Source organism: Saccoglossus kowalevskii, chromosome 8, assembly GCF_978046115.1.
Source record: "Saccoglossus kowalevskii chromosome 8, keSacKowa6.1, whole genome shotgun sequence".
Taxonomy (NCBI): Eukaryota; Metazoa; Hemichordata; class Enteropneusta; family Harrimaniidae; genus Saccoglossus; species Saccoglossus kowalevskii.
In genome coordinates this window covers 15,522,725-15,540,695 of record NC_140648.1, presented here as the reverse complement: position 1 = coordinate 15,540,695, position 17,971 = coordinate 15,522,725, and the positions used below count along the sequence as shown (strand labels likewise).

General features: G+C 42.7%; 1 protein-coding gene across 1 annotated transcript; it reads left to right on the top strand.

The window, feature by feature from the left end:
• Window positions 1–6,658: 6,658 nt before the first annotated feature.
• On the top strand, window positions 6,659–9,272 carry LOC144344701 (uncharacterized). Its single transcript, XM_085502722.1, has 4 exons — window positions 6,659–6,979; window positions 7,294–7,474; window positions 8,085–8,668; window positions 8,817–9,272. The coding sequence occupies exons 1-4, from the start codon at window positions 6,659–6,661 to the stop codon at window positions 9,270–9,272; spliced, it is 1,542 nt and encodes a 513-aa protein (XP_085358848.1).
• Window positions 9,273–17,971: the final 8,699 nt, after the last annotated feature.

Below are 17,971 nucleotides of genomic sequence, written 5' to 3'. Positions count from 1 at the left end.
AAGATGAATCAAAAACACTTTCCTAGTGTCTTTGGGTAAATGTACGATTCCTCAATTGAGGCTCACTAAACGTAGATGAATGAGATGAATGAGCACGTCATTTAAACGCCGTAAGTAGTGTGAAATTAAGTGTGAAGCGTACTGAAGTGCGCCTTAGCTGGCTGCCTACACATTGTGCTCCTGAATTCTGAAGTTTTTCTCAGTGCTCAGCCATCCTATAGTCTCATTTATTATCATTATTACTTCGTGAATATCCAGTGACTTCACCCATTCTCATCAGATTTTGGATTATCGCATTTCTGCTGTGTTTTATGGACTAAAAAACCTCTGGTTTTTTCTCACTCTGACTTTGACTTTCTGCACAGTACACTGCCTATTGTTCTTCACCACATCTGCTGATAGCCTTTTGTTCTCTGCAAGGATTGCATTGTTATGTTAATTTTTGTAACATGCCATACAGCAGAGCACTCTTACATAACTTCAAGTACCTCCTTTCCTTCCACCACGGAAGGCTGCCATTGCCAGTCTGGAATACCATCCGATCTTTCAGGATTCTAGCCAGACTACCAACACAGAGAGGCACAAAAGCTGGTATTAAGAAAAAAAAAACACCTCATCTGCACCAAATCTCCATTCCACTATTACACCAAGAATTACCACACCTGTCGCTGACCAATGCATACCTATCACTAGGACGTTGAGTGGAAACCCCGGAAAACACTAAACCTGTCGAAAAACACTAAACCTGTCGAAAAACACTAAACCTGACAATAAAAACACTAAACCCGAGGTAAAGGGTGTATTATGGGTGTACCATAATCGTCCAGTGAATATTTGATTAAAAGAAAGCGAAAACATGAAACAGAACCCACGACGGGTTTAGTGTTTTTTCAACAGGTTTAGTTTTTTTCAACAGGTTTAGTCTTTTTCAATAGGTTTAGTGTTTTTCAACTGGTTTAGTGTTTTCCGGGGTTTCCACTCAACGTCACTAGGAAGTGTATACTTTTGCTTTCAACCTGGAATATCCGATCTCTCTGTAATAAAGCACCTAAAGTAGGTGACTATATCACTGTAACGCAGAAAATATGACACCAGGCAGATGTGAAGTCACCATGCGTTCCTTTAATTTCCAATATGAGCAACTATAAAAGTTAACACAACTGAAACCGAAAGTGAATTCATAAACGTGGAAAGTAGATGGGGAAGTACTGCACGGGTTGTCGTCCCTCAGTGGTTTCAAAGCGATGTTCACGCCGCAAATCTCAGTGACCAACTGACTGGATGTCAAGTTGAGCACCACTGCGCATGCGCAAAGTAAATTACAAGGCTAATTAGAATGTGAATACATTTGACCTGTCACACACTTCCCTACCTAAGTGGTTGATGTCCTCAGCAACCGTTTTAGTTGATTTACAAAGCTATGTAATTATGTTGTGTAACTATGTATAACTGTATCCCCAGTAAGGGCGACTGCGGGGTTACTCTCACTTGTCGAAGGTGTGACCCCAAGGCTTGTGGAGGGTGGGAGTGTCTTACATTTCCCATACAGATCCGTCAGACCTGTCCACTGCCCAAAATTACAAATCTTATGAATTAGTATTATGTATTAACATTATGTGCCATTCCTGACAGCACTTGCATAAACAGTAAATTTGATTTGGCAATATCAGCAATAACTTGTGGATCAACTTGTGGAGTAACTTTAACTTCTTGGATCGCGGATTTGGGTAGATGGTGGGGATTCGAATGTGTTCCAGCATTTGCACGAGTTGTACGTCTAAGTTTTACTGGTTCACTAGCAGCAGCTACAGTGGGAGGCTCTTCAACTAACTCTTCAGGGTTATCCTCACCCGATACAACAGGTAATGGAATACCTTCTGGCTTTTCCACAATTGGTTGTTTAAGTGCTTTGAACGATCCAGAAAGAGGCTTCCCTACTTTGTCTATGGCACGATCACTACCGTGTACAAATCTGTTGGTTTGATTGTCATGACGTCTAGCACCACCACCGCTGCCGCCGCCGCCATCCAGACAACTAACCTTTATGCCAATGTCATACTCATCCTCACTCGAATCTTCACTCACATTATCACCATACTCATCTGTTACGTCATGTTTTCCATTACCACTTTCTGTGTGTACATCTTTCGCCAGGCTTCGGGAGTCTAAAAGTTCGCCTCTATGCACGGTTTTTCTTGGTCCATCTCCCTCTAGTGGCTCTACCACATAGGTGTTGCCTCCAGTATCCAATCGCTTCACCACCTTATGGGGTGTCGAGTTCCATGCGTCTTGTATTTTGTTGCGACCTTTAACACTTCTATTGCGTAAAAAAACTCTCGCGCCAATTGGTAGATCAGTGTTTTTTGCATCTCTATCATTTCTAACTTTCCTTCGCAACACTTCTTTCTCGCTTTTCTCGGACGCTTTCTCAAATGCACCCATCAATCGTTCATGATGCTTGGAAATCCAATCCTCAACTTGACCATTTCCAATGTCATCACTGTTTTCTATGCCAAGAAAATGGTCAACAGGGAGAACAGGCTCTCTACCAAAGAACAAATAATGTGGAGAATACCCAGTTGAGGAATGTGGAGTACAGTTATAGGCGTAAATGATTTCGGGTAACAACTCAGGCCATCGACGCTTTCTCTCTGGAGGAAGAGTGCGGAGTCTATCATGTAATGTCCTATTGAATCTTTCACATTGGCCATTACCCTCTGGATGGTAGGGAGTAGTCCTACTCTTTGCAATTCCATAAAGTACACACAACGCCTGTATAATTTTACTTTCGAAATTGCGACCTTGATCGCTGTGGATTCTGCGTGGAACTCCAAACCTCAAGAACCAATCTCGAACTAACACACGAGCAACTGTACTGGCTTTCTGGTCACGCGTAGGAATTGCTTGGGTGAATTTCGTAAATACATCTGTTAATACCAATACATTTTCTAACCATTAATACCAGGTTCAAGCACAGTAAAATCCATTGCAAGAACTTCTAAGGGTTTCTTGGCCGTTAAAGATCCCATAGTAGGATGGACTTTCTTACCTGCTTTGGCCAGGACACATCGAGTACAATTCTGGCAGTATTCAGCAATTTCTGCCAGCATGCCTGGCCAATAGCATCGACTTCTGGCGAGGGCTGCCGTTTTTTCGGTGGCTTGGTGACCAACGCTGTCATGAATGGCTGCAAATAGTTGGGGCTTCAGTGATTCCGGAAGTATCAGCTGTTTGACCTCTTGACCAGCATCATGCACAACACGGTAAAGAACACCGTCTTCCTCCCTGCACCTCTTCCAGTTTCGAAGTAGTTTTCTAGTCGGTCTTGACTCTTTCATCAGCTGTCTTGTTGTTGGGGGATGCTTACTGTCCCAATAATGACGGAACCTACTAATCACTTCGTCTACCCTCTGCATTTTTGACAGATCATGTTTCGAAATAGAGGGGTAAGTAGATGTTGACTCCGGCTCTATTACTTGCGACCGTACACGAACTTCATCAAGTAGTAGGTCTGATGTCAACTGACACATCTGTGTTTGAAGTTCACTTGGAACCTGTGTGGATACATATTCTCTCGGGATGCAACTATGAATAACATGACCACTAACTTGTTCAAACCTTACGGTTTGTGGTTCAATGCCATGGTCATTTTTTCTGCTTAAAGCATCAGCACTCGTATTGCTCTTGCCTGATCGGTACTTGATTACAAAATTGAATTGTGCTAGTTCGGCTGCCCACCGAGTTTCTGTTGCACCCAATTTAGCTGACGTCTGCAGGTAACTTAGTGGGTTATTGTCAGTATACACTGTGAACTCTGCTCCAACTAATATGTCTCCAAACTTCTGGGTAATGGCCCACTTTAATGCCAAAAGTTCCAACTTCATGCTGGAGTAGTTTTGCATATTTCTTTCATTCGTCTTCAAGCTACGACTGGCATACGCCAAGACTACAGTTCCATTCTCTTGATTTTGAGTAAGTACAGCACCAAGGCCATTCAAGCTGGCATCTGTTTCGACTACAAAGGGTTTATGGAAGTCTGGGTAACCTAGTACGGGTGCACTAGTTAGGGCATTCTTAATTGCCACAAAAGCCTCCTCACAAGAAGCGTCCCATAACAGCTTGATTTTCATTGACGAATCCTTGGATTTTTTCTTTCCATACTTCATGTCATTCTTCCCTCCTTTCAACAAGTTGTGTAGTGGGGCGGCTATCTTTGCATACCCCTTGATGAACCTTCTATAATATCCGGAGAGGCCAAGATACCCACGAGAGAGGCCAAGATACCCACGAAGTTGACGTTCCGTCTCTGGGCATAGTTTCTCTGGATCAGGGGAAGTGCCGTCACTTGATATAACATGACCTAAATACCTCACCTTTTCTCTGAAGAGTTGACATTTTTCAGGTTTAACTTTTAAGTTTAGACTAGCCAAGCGGGAAAGCACAGTGTCCAGTCTTGATAGTGTTTCTTCGAAAGTTGCACCAAATATTAAAATGTCGTCAAGGTAGACTAGAAGAGTTTGAAAATTTAGGTCCCCAAATGCTTTGTCCATCAACCTCATAAACGTGCCACTTGCATTACATAAGCCAAACGGCATACGTAAAAACTCGTAGTGACCTCCCGTCCCAGTTCTGAAGGCTGTTTTTTCCACATCCTCTTCTGCCATAGGAATTTGGTGGTATCCATGGGCAAGATCTAAACTGCAGAAATATTTTGCCCCCTTCAGAACATCGAGTGCTTCTTCAATTCTCGGCAAAGGATATGCATCCTTGCGAGTTTTGGAGTTAAGCGCACGATAATCTACGCATAATCTCAACTTGCCATCTTTTTTTCTGACTAGAACTATTGGTGAGGCATAAGAGCTACACGACTCTTGGATTACACCTCTTTCCAATGACTTTTGGAGGTAATCCCTCACTTCACCCCACTGGTGTGGTGGTACTCTTCTATATGGTACTTTCAATGGTTTATCATCGATAGTGACTATCCTATGTTTCACCACATCACAATAACCAATGTCATTTTCATCTTGGCTAAAGACGTGTCGGTGCTTGCTTATCACCTTGTGCAGCTCTTTCTGTCTGGCGTCATCAAGAGAATTACCAAGATCCATTCTTGCCAGAATATCAGTCATCGATGACAAGGCAGGGTTATCCGCAGACACATCTTTCACTTCCACTTCATTCTCATTTATGGTATAAAATTGAAGTCTGGGCTCCACAGTGGCTGACTTTAGTTCTCCAATCGGAGTTCTGGGTAACAAATGTACATCAGTATCACTAAAATTAGCAACTTGAATTGGTACTCTTCCATTATCATCCACAGAGACATACGCTGCTCCCATGGAAACCCCATTCTGTAATTCAGCAACCCGAGCAACATTTCTCTCAAGTAAGGCATGATATGTTTGCCCTCTCTTTGCTGGCCTCACGGACCCTTGAATAACCTTATGAGTGCGAGCAGGAATTAAAATTGGTTTCTTTCCAGCAACTCTCACATACATTACCTCGGTGTCAACCATTCTTGTCTCTTGGCTCAATGCTATTGACTGATAAAGTTCAAGTACATGTAAAAGTTTGCGCTCTTCTTCGTCTACTGATTGCATTAAAATTGGTACGAAATTATTGCCAAATTTGTTAACTAATTTCTGTCTTATGTCACGAAATACATTAGAACCAAGTACACCAGGGATCATCCTTTTGTGCTCTGCAATGGGTGTATTGACAGGATCACTGACAACCAAGAATCCTAAATTGTGGAATGTTTGTCCAAATACTGACAGTGGGAGCTCAACATAACCTAAATAGGGTACTTCCAAACCTTGGGAACCAGATATGCGGATGAAGGATGTTACATCTATTAACTGTCCTTCATGAGCGAAGTGCTTCTTGAAGAAGTCTTCTGTAACTGTAGACACCTGAGCACCAGTATCCAACAAACACCCGATTTCTGTCTGTCCCAACTTCACAGTAAGCTCTGGACAATGTCCCACAACTTTGTGTATTACTGAGCCTTCCGTTTCACATCCACCCACCACATGGCTCTCGGCAGTAGGCACTGATGAATATACAGCATATACACCTATAAATATATATCACCCAATACAAAAATATATACTATATCATAAACATTTTTAAAATGCTAGCTTAACGCTAACTCAGTCAGATATATATTTAACGCCTTCTTTGCCACAAATTCGTCTTCACTGGGCAAACTTCAACACTCAAACCATATTCTCACTTTCTTGAACATGTACTCACAGTATCTCCGTGACGTCGCTCCATAGTCGGGGTTGTTGATTGGAAATCCTGCCGACTACGCCAAATGTAACGCAGAAAATATGACACCAGGCAGATGTGAAGTCACCATGCATTCCTTTAATTTCCAATATGAGCAGCTATAAAAGTTAACACAACTGAAACCGAAAGTGAATTCATAAACGTGGAAAGTAGTTTGGGAAGTACTGCACGGGTTGTCGTCCCTCAGTGGTTTCAAAGCGATGTTCACGCCGCAAATCTCAGTGACCAACTGACTGGATGTCAAGTTGAGCACCACTGCGCATGCGCAAAGTAAATTACAAGGCTAATTAGAATGTGAATACATTTGACCTGTCACATCACTGACAAGGACATTGACATTATCGCACTGACTGAAACCTGGATGAAAGAAAATACTGATGAACATGTCATTATTGAATGCACTCCTAATGGATATTCCTTCAAGCATAATCCACGCAACACGTCATCTGGCGGTGGTATTGCACTCATCTACAAATCGTCATTGAAGTTATCTACCTATCCTATCACCAACATCAAATCATTTGAAGCTACAGAGGCTACGCTGATACATCAAGGAATCGCCCTCAAATTAGTCATCTTATATCGTCCACCACCTAGTGTTAAGAACAAACTCACTGTGTCACAGTTCCTCCTCGAATTTGGGGCCATGCTTGAGAAATATGGTTCATACATACATACAATGGTAATCTGTTCATTGTTGGTGACTTTAATTTGCATATCGACGATCAACCTAATTCCACTACCCATAAATTCACCAACATTATTGATTCATGCAACTTTAAGCAGTGGGTCCATGACCCTACTCATATTCGCAGACATATACTGGACTTAGTTATCACAAACTCAGATGTCATTGACTCAATTTCCATCGACAGTCAAAGTCTTTCTGACCACAGACCAGTTCATGCACAACTGTTACTCCAGAAGCCACCACTTATTAGACGCCAAATCTGTTATCGCTGCATATCATCAATTTCTTCTGCTGATTTCTCTAAGGACATTGCTACCATCCAGAATCTACATTACCAACCTTCTGATTTGAACTCCGCTGTTACTAGTTACAATTCTGCTATCTCTTGTCTTCTCAATAAGTATGCACCAATCAAGAAGCGCATCATCACTGTTCGTCCAGACACCAAGTGGTATACTGCTGAATTAAACCAGGCAAAGAAACATCGTAGGGCCACAGAGCGAAAATGGCGAGAACTAGGCTTGAAATCCATCATCAAATCTACAAAGACGCATGTCGCCATGTCAACAAGCTAATTCGCGAGACCAAGTGCAGTTACTACACCAACCTCATTAAAGAATGTGCCAATGACCAGAGCAAGCTATTTCGCACCATTTCTACACTGTTCAGCAAATCTATTGCTCTACCAACCCACACTTCCACCCATGAACTCACCAAACGTTTCAGTCAATATTTCACTACAAAGATCAAGGATATTCGCACCAACCTGGACACTACTGATATTAGTACTCAGTTCACCAATTTGGAAATTCATACTGCAACAACCCTGCCTTCACTCACCTCTGCCAATCCATCTGATATTCGTAAGCTCATCATGAAGTCACCTAACAAGTCATGCCTGCTGGATCCTCTTCCTACATCACTACTCAAGCCTTGTCTCGATTCACTGCTTCCATTTATATCAATGACTATTAATCTTTCTCTTCAATCCGGTGAAGTGCCAGCACTATTCAAGTCTGCAATCGTCACCCCTCTACTTAAGAAGACCTCACTTGATCACAATACGCTGTTTCAAACTTGCCGTTTCTCTCCAAAGTCTTAGAGAGGATTGTTGCTTCTCAACTGACGGACTATCTTACTGCAAATTCACTTCTGGAACCACTACAATCTGCATATAGAAAGTACCACAGCACTGAAACAGCTCTTCTGAAAATCCATAATGACATTTGTTCTTTCATCGACTCTGGTAACTACGTATTACTCTGTCTCCTGGATCTATCAGCTGCATTTGACACCATCGATCACAATATTCTGCTCAACAGACTGTCCAATCTTGGTGTTACTGATATGGCTCTCCAGTGGTTTGAATCTTATCTTCAACATCGATGTCAATCAGTTTCAGTTTCAAGTGTCACTAGCGAGCCATCTCAGCTTCACTTTGGGGTACCACAAGGCTCTGTACTTGGCCCTATTCTGTTCACCATCTATATTTCCCCCTTGGGTAAACTCATTCGTCAACACAACTTAGACTTTCACCAATATTCTGATGACAACCAGCTCTATCACGATTTCACTCGCAAGGACTCCATCTCGGCTGTAGCCTCAATTGAGGCTTGTACGCTTGATATTAAACACTGGATGACGCAAAACAACCTCCAACTCAACGACTCTAAGACTGAAGTACTGCTCATTCGCTCAAAGTTTACCAAGTTGCCTGATCCAATTGACAAAATCACCATTTGTACCAGTTCACTTGCACCAGTCACATCTGCTCGTAACATGGGAGTTACTTTTGACAATACTCATTCATGCTGTTCTATTTGCTAAGCTTGATTATAGGAATTCATTATTATTTGGACTGCCGGACAATGGCATCAATCTTCTTCAACATGCTCAAAATACTGCTGCAAGAATCATCACCCGCACTAGAAAATATGATCACATATCTCCAGTTCTACAGAAGTTACATTGGCTACCTGTTCGTTATAGGATTGACTACAAACTTATGCTGTTGACATTCAAAGCTCTGAATGGACTTGCTCCAAACTACATTCTTGATCTACTTCATGTGTACACACCCAGTCGCTGTCTTCGTTCTTCCAATAAGAAGCTGCTCCGTAACACTAACTACAGACAGAAAACATATGGTGGACGTGCCTTCTCATATGCTGCTTCAAAACTCTGGAATGACCTTCCACTTGATCTTCGTGAAGTTACTGATTTCAATATATTTAAGAAGAAACTTAAGACCTACTTGTTCAGCAAAGCCTACAGTGTGGAATAACTCTACAGATTTGTAGTGTTCATCGTTCGGCTTTGCCTGTCGAATCGTGAGTTGCGCCCTCTGCGGTGCTCCAAACCCAAGTGAGTGGGTTGAATACTATGAATACCCATGGCCATATACCCAAATGGCGATGTTTAAATAGGGATTGCGAAAAATTTCGAAACCGATTCTCAATTAGACATGGTTCTTTTTTTCCAAGTCACGTTTACGTTTGGACGTTCTTTTGAAAATAATTTTAAAATGGGCTATGGACTACCAGACAAAGAAGATCAGTGCTGAGACTGGAGTTTCTCGTCAATCACTTGTCAATTATTGCACCTGTTTACGTGAAGTCTGCAGCACTAAGCTAAAGAATGGAGACACAGAGATGGTCGGTCCAGATGAAAGTAATTCCAATAAGGCCAAGGGGAAGCTGAAGAGGATGAAGGGAGTTCCTAAGAATATGTTACCAGGCTATTTGCACGAATTTAAGTGGAGGGATCTGTATGGAAAAAACGATGATGAGGCAGTTATTAACATCATTCGGGACATTTCTGAGCAGTACCCTCTCCAGTAAAATCCCTATACTTCAAGATCAAACCAAACGGCCCTTTTCAGGGCCAAAACACCCTCAAGAGTTATACCATTACAAATCACTGTGTTCTTGTCTTAAAAATGTGTATTACATAACGATCCATTATATGGGGATGGTAGCTACAAGATACATACTATTCATATTTGTTAAAATGGTAATGCTGCGGTCAGCTGAAATACGCCATTTTCCGTCAGTTCATTTCGAGATCCCGCGGTATGCGTTAAATCACACGTTACATAAAGCATAGTAAACATTTGGGCTGCGCCGTGCACGCAATACGCGAGATCTCGCATTGAACCAGAAAACAAGTATTGTAAACGCATTTATTTTTCGACGGTTTATAATTTCACAATATCGTTGATACTACATTGTAGTAAGTAAAATTCGCATGAACGTATATAATAACAATAGAGCTCATTGTTTTTAAGTTTGTGCACTTAAAACGGAGGTTAGACTATCAAAATTATGAAATTAAATACCAGTGAAAATAAATGTTTTTACAGTATTTGTCACAGAAGATAACTTTAAGACGTTGAGCATACTGGTGCGACTGAGTACCATTCAAATGCATTAACAAATGAAATTCGAGCACAAAATCAAGCGGGAATTTAGCCAATTCAGACCATCAAATATTTCACATAATATTCCCCAAATCCATATAAATTTAAAGTATACTGGCGAATAGGAGAAAATTAATTAAAAATAGCAGACATTCGATCAATATACGAACGGCGCCTTAAAAATTGCGTCCGAAGACCCAAAAGAAAGACAAGAAGCCGAAAGACAAGGTGAAGACAAAGAAACCCAAATTTGCTACATCCAAAAAAATCAAGTAGCCTGAAAAGTCACCGAAACCAAAGGCTAAGAAAGCAACAACAAAGAAAGCCATCACGAAGAAAACTCCCAAAAAAACGGCGAAGCCAAAGAAGCCAGTCGCTAAGAAAGTGACTAAAAAGTAATAATGCACATAATGCATTCAAACACAACGGCCCTTTTCAGGGCCATCACATCCTCCGAGAGGGAATATCGTAATAAGTGTTTTAATAAAGTTAGTGTCTAATAAAGTTATGATTATTGTCGCAGTAACATGTTCACATAAGCTCAGTCGATTGCACGGGCGGTGTTGAAATAAACGTGAAATCAATTATACTAGTAATAATATACTGCGTACATCGTTCGGCTTTGCCTGTCGAATCATGAGTTGCGCCCTCCGTGGTGCTCCAAACCCAAGTGAGTGGGTTGAATACTATGAATACCCATGGCCATATACCCAAATGATCAGTACATTGTGGAATAATGCTGTGTTCTGTATAGTCCAGTCATTCTAGCAAATTGCAACAGAAATAATTTCTTCACAGTTCTCTTCAGAAAGGTATATAGATTGACATACTAAAAGTCTAGGAAAATCTAGGCTTCCGAAATATACCTAATTTGCATATATTCAAAATGGCCGTTTTGCAAATTTTTACAACATGGAAATATAACTATTTGAACATATATTTAATTCTAGATGAGGTATTTTAAAAATTCATGATGTTATGGTACTGTTTTGAGTCGGAGAAGGTATGAGAGTGCCAATGTGTTGATTGGGTAGATGAAAATAAGCATAAATCCAATATGGCCGCGATAATATAATTATTTATCGTAACTTCTCTTCCGGCTTCTCTTCTATGTAGCATAAGTAATAAGTTTAAGATGCTAGAATACAATTTTAAACAGAATCGTACAGTACAGAAAATATGTAAATAAATGGTTTCCTGAGTAGATGGATGCTTCATCTGGATAAATCCAACATGGCCATCACATCTAAAAGAAAAACTAGAGGAATGAAACACCTTGGTTGGATCTATAAATCTGCTATACTATATACATTATAGACCATTTAAACGTTAATTTTCAACTCTATAAACTATATTTTTGATTTAACAAACTGTATTAAATAGTTATAATATAGTCCAAAAGTTTATTGTTTGATAAATGTAATTGCTAATCGTCATCGCTATCTTCATCAGATATCTGAACTAAATTTGTGCATCCAGATCCTCGACATTGACCACAAACTGCAGAACATTCAAAGTTGTGCTTTCTACATGTACATCTGAGACTGAAACAGTCTGTGGAGCAGTTGCATCTCACTATCCTCAAGAGAAATTCAGATGCTGGCTCCTTGTCAGTCATTACAGAAATGATCGGTTGTGGATCGCGTCCTGGAATTTGCTTCCTGGCAAGAAACCCGATTCGTGTCTTTATCACGACTTGATTGTCCATAAAGGCGACACACCAGTCCGAGAAAAACAGGGCCCCTAGTTCAGCCCGATGCCTACCTGAGGCGAGGGTGAGTAGGAAGACTGTTTTCCACGTCAAAAGTTTGAGTGGTGCTGATTGTAGAGGCTCAAAGGGCAGTCTGCTTACAGCTGCCAACACAACCGATAAGTTCCAACTGGTTGGTTCCCTTGTTCAGGTTCTAGGCCTCTGATTAAACAGTATAACAGTCTCCTAATGGTAGGACAACCGGCTAGCCTTGTCCCCAGAGAATTTAAATGGTGGGTGACAAGGCTGACCTATAGTCAACAATTGTTGGAAGGACAAGTCCATTTCGTTCAAACGATGGACGAAAAGTCAGCTGTCTGGCCAACAAAGGGATGGCATGAATCTCCCTTCCACTAAACCAATCAGTGTACGCACGTCATTCCGAGGCTTAGGCTGTGTTGGTGGGATCCCTGTTCACCCTGGCCAGGACGTTGGCAGCCCACTCAGAAAAAATCTGAGTGAGTCAACTGGGAGCCTTGATGCGTGCAAGTGGTAAACCACTTGGCTCAAAGGCAGTGCGCCGTCCAGTTGGGACAGCAGATCCGAAAGTCCAGAAGCACCCATGGTGTTTCGACTAACATTTCAAACAGTAGTGGAAACCTGACCTTGCATGGCCCGTTGGGCGCCACCCGCGTCAAAGTGCAGATGTGCTTCTATCAAAGTTTTTCCAGTACCCGGTAAATAGCTGGAGGGGAGGAAAGGCATACACGTCCATGTGGGTCCACAGGGTTCGACAAAGTGTCCCTGGCCCTGGTCCAGGAGTGTTGTGTATGTCGGGAGCTTGGTGTTCCGGGGTGTGGTGAATAGGTCTAACCTTGGACCATTCCATCGCCGAAACAGTCTGGAGGTTACCCATTGAGGATATCCGCCACTCCGCGTTCTGGAGACGGAACTGCCACGAGAGGGCGTCCACTTGACTGTTTCTTGCCCCTGGAAGGTGGTGTGCGGCCAGCTCCACATTGTATTCCAGGTGCCAAAGGAGAATTTGCTCCGCTAGGACTGACAACGATGGGGATCTCGTCCCCCCTCCTTGTAGCTATAGGAGACCACCACTGTGTTGTCCGTGCGACACAAGACTCTGTGGTCTCGAACTATGGGTAGAAAGTGAAGTGGTGCTAAGCGCATTTCTTTCAGTTCGAGCCAGTTGATATGGCAGTCCTGAATCTAATGCAGGGGCCATATTTTCCATTTAGCTTGTTCGTCCAATAGGTGTACTCCCCAACATGTGAGGGAGGCATCCGTTTTCAGAGTCATAGCTGTGGCGAGTGGATCCAAGGAGACCCCCTCCCTGAGGTTGGCCATTGCCGACCACCAGGGCAAGGCATCCCTCGCTTAGTCCAAGAGTGTTACTCGCCTCTCCAGTTCCCATAAGAGAGCCCGGTGTTGCAACAAAAGTGTGCTGAAACGTAGCCTGGGGGAACTACCCTGCAAACCAATTAGTTCTCAGAAGGACACAGAGGGAACGCTGACTAGGTGTTTGGCTAGGTCGTTTAGGCAACGGGCCTGCGGCGACCATACCAAGCCCACCTCCGTGTCAAACTCCCTGGCCAGGAACACCAACTGTGTTGGTTGAGGGTGGAACTTGCTCGATTTACTAGGAAGCACAACGGGTCTAGAAAATCTGGTGTTAGCCTTACTGTTTGACTAACCACCCCTTGTTGGGTTGTGTAGCAACCAGCCATCTAGGTACACAATGATGTGTATCAATGTGATGTGTACCGGTGCAGCAGTAGCATCACCGGTTTCCACACTCTAGTGAATACGTATGGAGCCATACAAAACCTGAAGGGGAGCACCCCACGCTCAACTACTTGGCCCAACTGGGCGAATCGAGGGAGTCGCTGACTCACTGGGTGTATTGGTATGTGCGGGTAAGTATCGCTCAAATCTAGCGAGGCTAACCAGTAGAAACAGAGCACAGAGAATAATATGGTGCTCTGCGTTTCCAGGAAGCTCATACTGATTTAGTCTGCTTAAGTCCAGAACGGGGCACAGCCGCCTGTAGTCTCAGTTGTAGTCTTTGGAACCACCAATACTTGCGAGTAGAAGCCCGAACTTAACGCCGGGACCCCTATCCTGTGTATAACGCCCTTTGTAAGCAAATTATCCACCTCCTTTCGAATTGCTCCCAATTTGCGGGGGTCCCCTGGTAGTGCCCCGAATGGGGGCTGGTGCCAGGGGGGGTGTGTGTGTGTGTGGAGATTGCAGTGGCATCTTGTAACCATGTATCGCCACCTGGAGAGTCCAGGGATTGGTTACGCCCTGCCTCCGAACCGGCGCAATCATTGCAACAGAGATGTGTTGGTTTGGCGGTTCCACATCAGGGTGATCTCTCCTCCACTGAGGTGAGACCCTGCAAGACCTGTAGAAGTCAATAGATTCTGACTCTGCCTCCTGCCGAACATATGCCCCTCCCCCTTGTCACAAGTGGAAGCATCAAACCTGCTTCCCCTGCGAGCTGGGTAGGCGACCCCAGAGGAAGAGGGGGAGACCACCACCTGATCCCTTCTTCCTGGGGGAGCGTCGCCATTCTTCCCTCCTCGTTACTGGCTACTTCTGGCCAGTGGGTGCCAACTTTAGTTGTTACGTTTTCTCAGCTTGGGGCCTTACCGCTTACCCTTGGCAGAAGCCAAACTGGCTCATGGGTCTCACCTGTACCAACTGGTCAGTGGGATCCCGAAGCATCGAGACTGCTTCTTCCATCCTCAAAAAAGAAGAGGGTGGGGAGGTCCAGCCTGTATAACTGAGGTGGTGGTGCGCCCAGTGAAAACAGCCAAAACTGCATTCCACTGTACAGAGGCAGCCTCTGCCACGAGAGCCAGATGACACTTCATGATACCCCGCTTAGCCGTGTGGTGTCCCACCAATGGCTGTGTCTGCTGGTCTAGGAGGCTGGTGCGTTCCGCCATTGATACTTCAGAGTGCTTGCGGCGTTCCAATGGGCTGGCCACAACTCGAAGGTTGATGATCGCCACTCTGCTCTCAGTGTGTGGATTGTTTCCGACTAACCAGTCGAAATATTCCATGAACGCCGCCACCCCCTTTGCCCGTCCCACCGAACCAAACAAATTTGTGGTGCCAGGGTTGGGGGAGGAACCGAAGGATCCGATCAAGGCACAAGATTTGACCTCAGACTCTGCTGGCTCCGGTCTCAAATACCACTCGATCAGGTAGCGCTTGATCCCGCAAAAAAGGTTGAGCATAAAATTTACCTACCCTAAGGATATAGGCCTCTATCCCACGGGGGACCAAGGTCCGCCCATCAACACCATCTGTGCTTTCCCCCCTACATCCAGCACTCGGCGGGATCCAAAGCAATACCGAATTCAGGACTCTGGATGCCGGAAGTGACAGTCCTACCGAGAGTGACTGTTTCAGGATCGAGGGTGGGGTGGAGTGGGGGGTTGAACATCCGATCACTAGGATCCGTGTTCCCCCCTCAACCCATGGCGTGGCTCACAGAGTCAATATGAGGAACAGACTCTGAGGGGCCGCTCGAGGTTTCACATTTAAATGATACTATTTTGACGGCCATATTGGATTTATGCAAATGGTTGTTATTCAATCAAATGTTTCACAATCACATACATCCACACACACTAAACCATATCGCAGCAACTTGAATATCTAAAAAATGTGGGCTAGAATTAAAGATTTGTCCTAATAGTTATATTTTCCATGTTGTAAAAATGTACCAAACAGCCATTTTTAATATATGCAAATTAGGTATATTTCGGAAGCCTATATTTTCCTAGACTTTTAGTATGTCAATCTAGGCACCTCCCCGGAATGTATTGTGAAGAAATTATTTCTGTTGCAATTTGTGATGGGTCAAACCATAAATTGACTGGACTAGTAGATTATTTTGACAATAAATATTAGTCACCCATAATACCCATCTTAGTGGTTAATGTTCGTAAAACAGTTAAAAGCTGATTATTTGCAATATTCTTATTAGGAGAGACATCTACAAAAACAGTAAACGACCGCGTAATATTTGTTTAACTGATGTTCAAAACGCTCAAAGAGGTAAAGGGTGCGTTATGCGATATTTGATCTCAAAAACAAAATTAAGAAAATGTTGATCAAAAAGTTCGTTGCCGCAGCCATTTCTGGTCTCGGGTGATTTTCAGACACTTTCAAACACTGATTTGCCTAACTAAAACACCCAAACGTTATTGCAAAGTAGTGTGATTCGAGTTAAAAATAAAAAAAATTGAACAACGAATATTTCTCTCAAAACGGGTAAAAATTTTTAGTTCTGGCGCCCCAAGCATTTGTTGGGGATTCATCCTTGTTTGGAATTCTTTGATTGGATGGAAGTTTGAATCTAGCAAGGTTTTTTTCATTCCTGGAGTTGTTTGCTTCTCGCATACCGTCAAATTCTTTAAATTCTTTATTTTTTATTTTTCTCAATGACTTAGACCCTGGTCAGAATTTTACTATAAAACCCTCAGATTTTAGCCATGTCTTGTAGCAGGATGCTTTCAAGTTAATTAGCCACTCGTGTGTTTTGGGCTACATAAGTAACTGTTATTTGAATATGCTGTGCACTGAGTATGTTATGGACAGCAACCCGGATTACAACTACAAACATTACTGTGGGCATTCAGTTTCAATGATGTGAAGCAAGACAAATATTTAGCTATAGCGCCCTCTAGCATTTGTGGGGTATTATCTTCATATTCAAATACGCATACACATGTACTATTACAGCAATTCCAGGCACTGATTTGTCGCTGAAGTAGTGCTAGATGTTGATAACTTACTACAATAGGTTACACACTTTGTTTTCAAATTTACAGAAGTTGTTACAAATAATGCAGACATGCTGTCTGCAATTTGAAGCGCATCGGAAGAAAGCTCCGCCCATAAAAGTGGCGGTTCATTAGTTTTGAATTTTTCTTCCAATAAACGATCGAGGCTCTCAACCTAGTTTCAGTACTTCAATTTGCGTCACATGTTATTTCAGTGAGAGGGGCGCATGAAGTGGTGGCACTCACAAAGAACGTTATTTTACAGAACCAGCTGACCGACTGATCATGACAGAATTATTTATCAAAGTACATTATTCCTACTATGGAAATATCCGTATCACGCCTGCAACAAATGTCCTATGAAGACTTCATCCACTATATCAATAATGAAATTGAATACATAAGTAGAATGGGTGTTATTCGATTATTAGTTCTCGACGATGAGAACCAAAAGGTTGATGTGCCACCAAATAATCGCTTTAAAAAGCTTATCACTGGCAACACACGATCACACGTCCGGGGAGGGTTGCAGTTGTGTACACAAGTAGTTTTTGTCGAATTTCCCGTCCGTAAATGCGCTGTCGCAATGTTTTATAATATTCGACATAGTCTATAACGTTGTCAGTTTCCTGGCAGGATACTCTTGATGGTAACAAACCGTTTGACGATATTATAAGCTGTCTGCTTTGAAACACCACTTCGATCTCCAATCTCAGCAAATGACAGTCCACGAAAATACAAATTGACAACTCTTGTTCTCACTTCAACTGGTTTTTTGACTCCTTGCTTCTCCATCGTGGTGCTTAAAAAACTTGGACAAATGCCGATTTGTAGACACGCAATCGACACGATGGCCTACCAAAAGTGAATGAAAGGCAGACGCGCCTCAAAGTTTAGGTGTACCTGACTTTGTAGCAAAAATAGAAAACATTGTGGGCAATATCTGTCAATCATTCCTCTGATTTGCAGCCGATATTTATATTTCTAGTTACAACTTATGTAAATATGAAAACAAAGTGTGTAACCTATTGTAGTAAGTTATCAACATCTAGCACTAC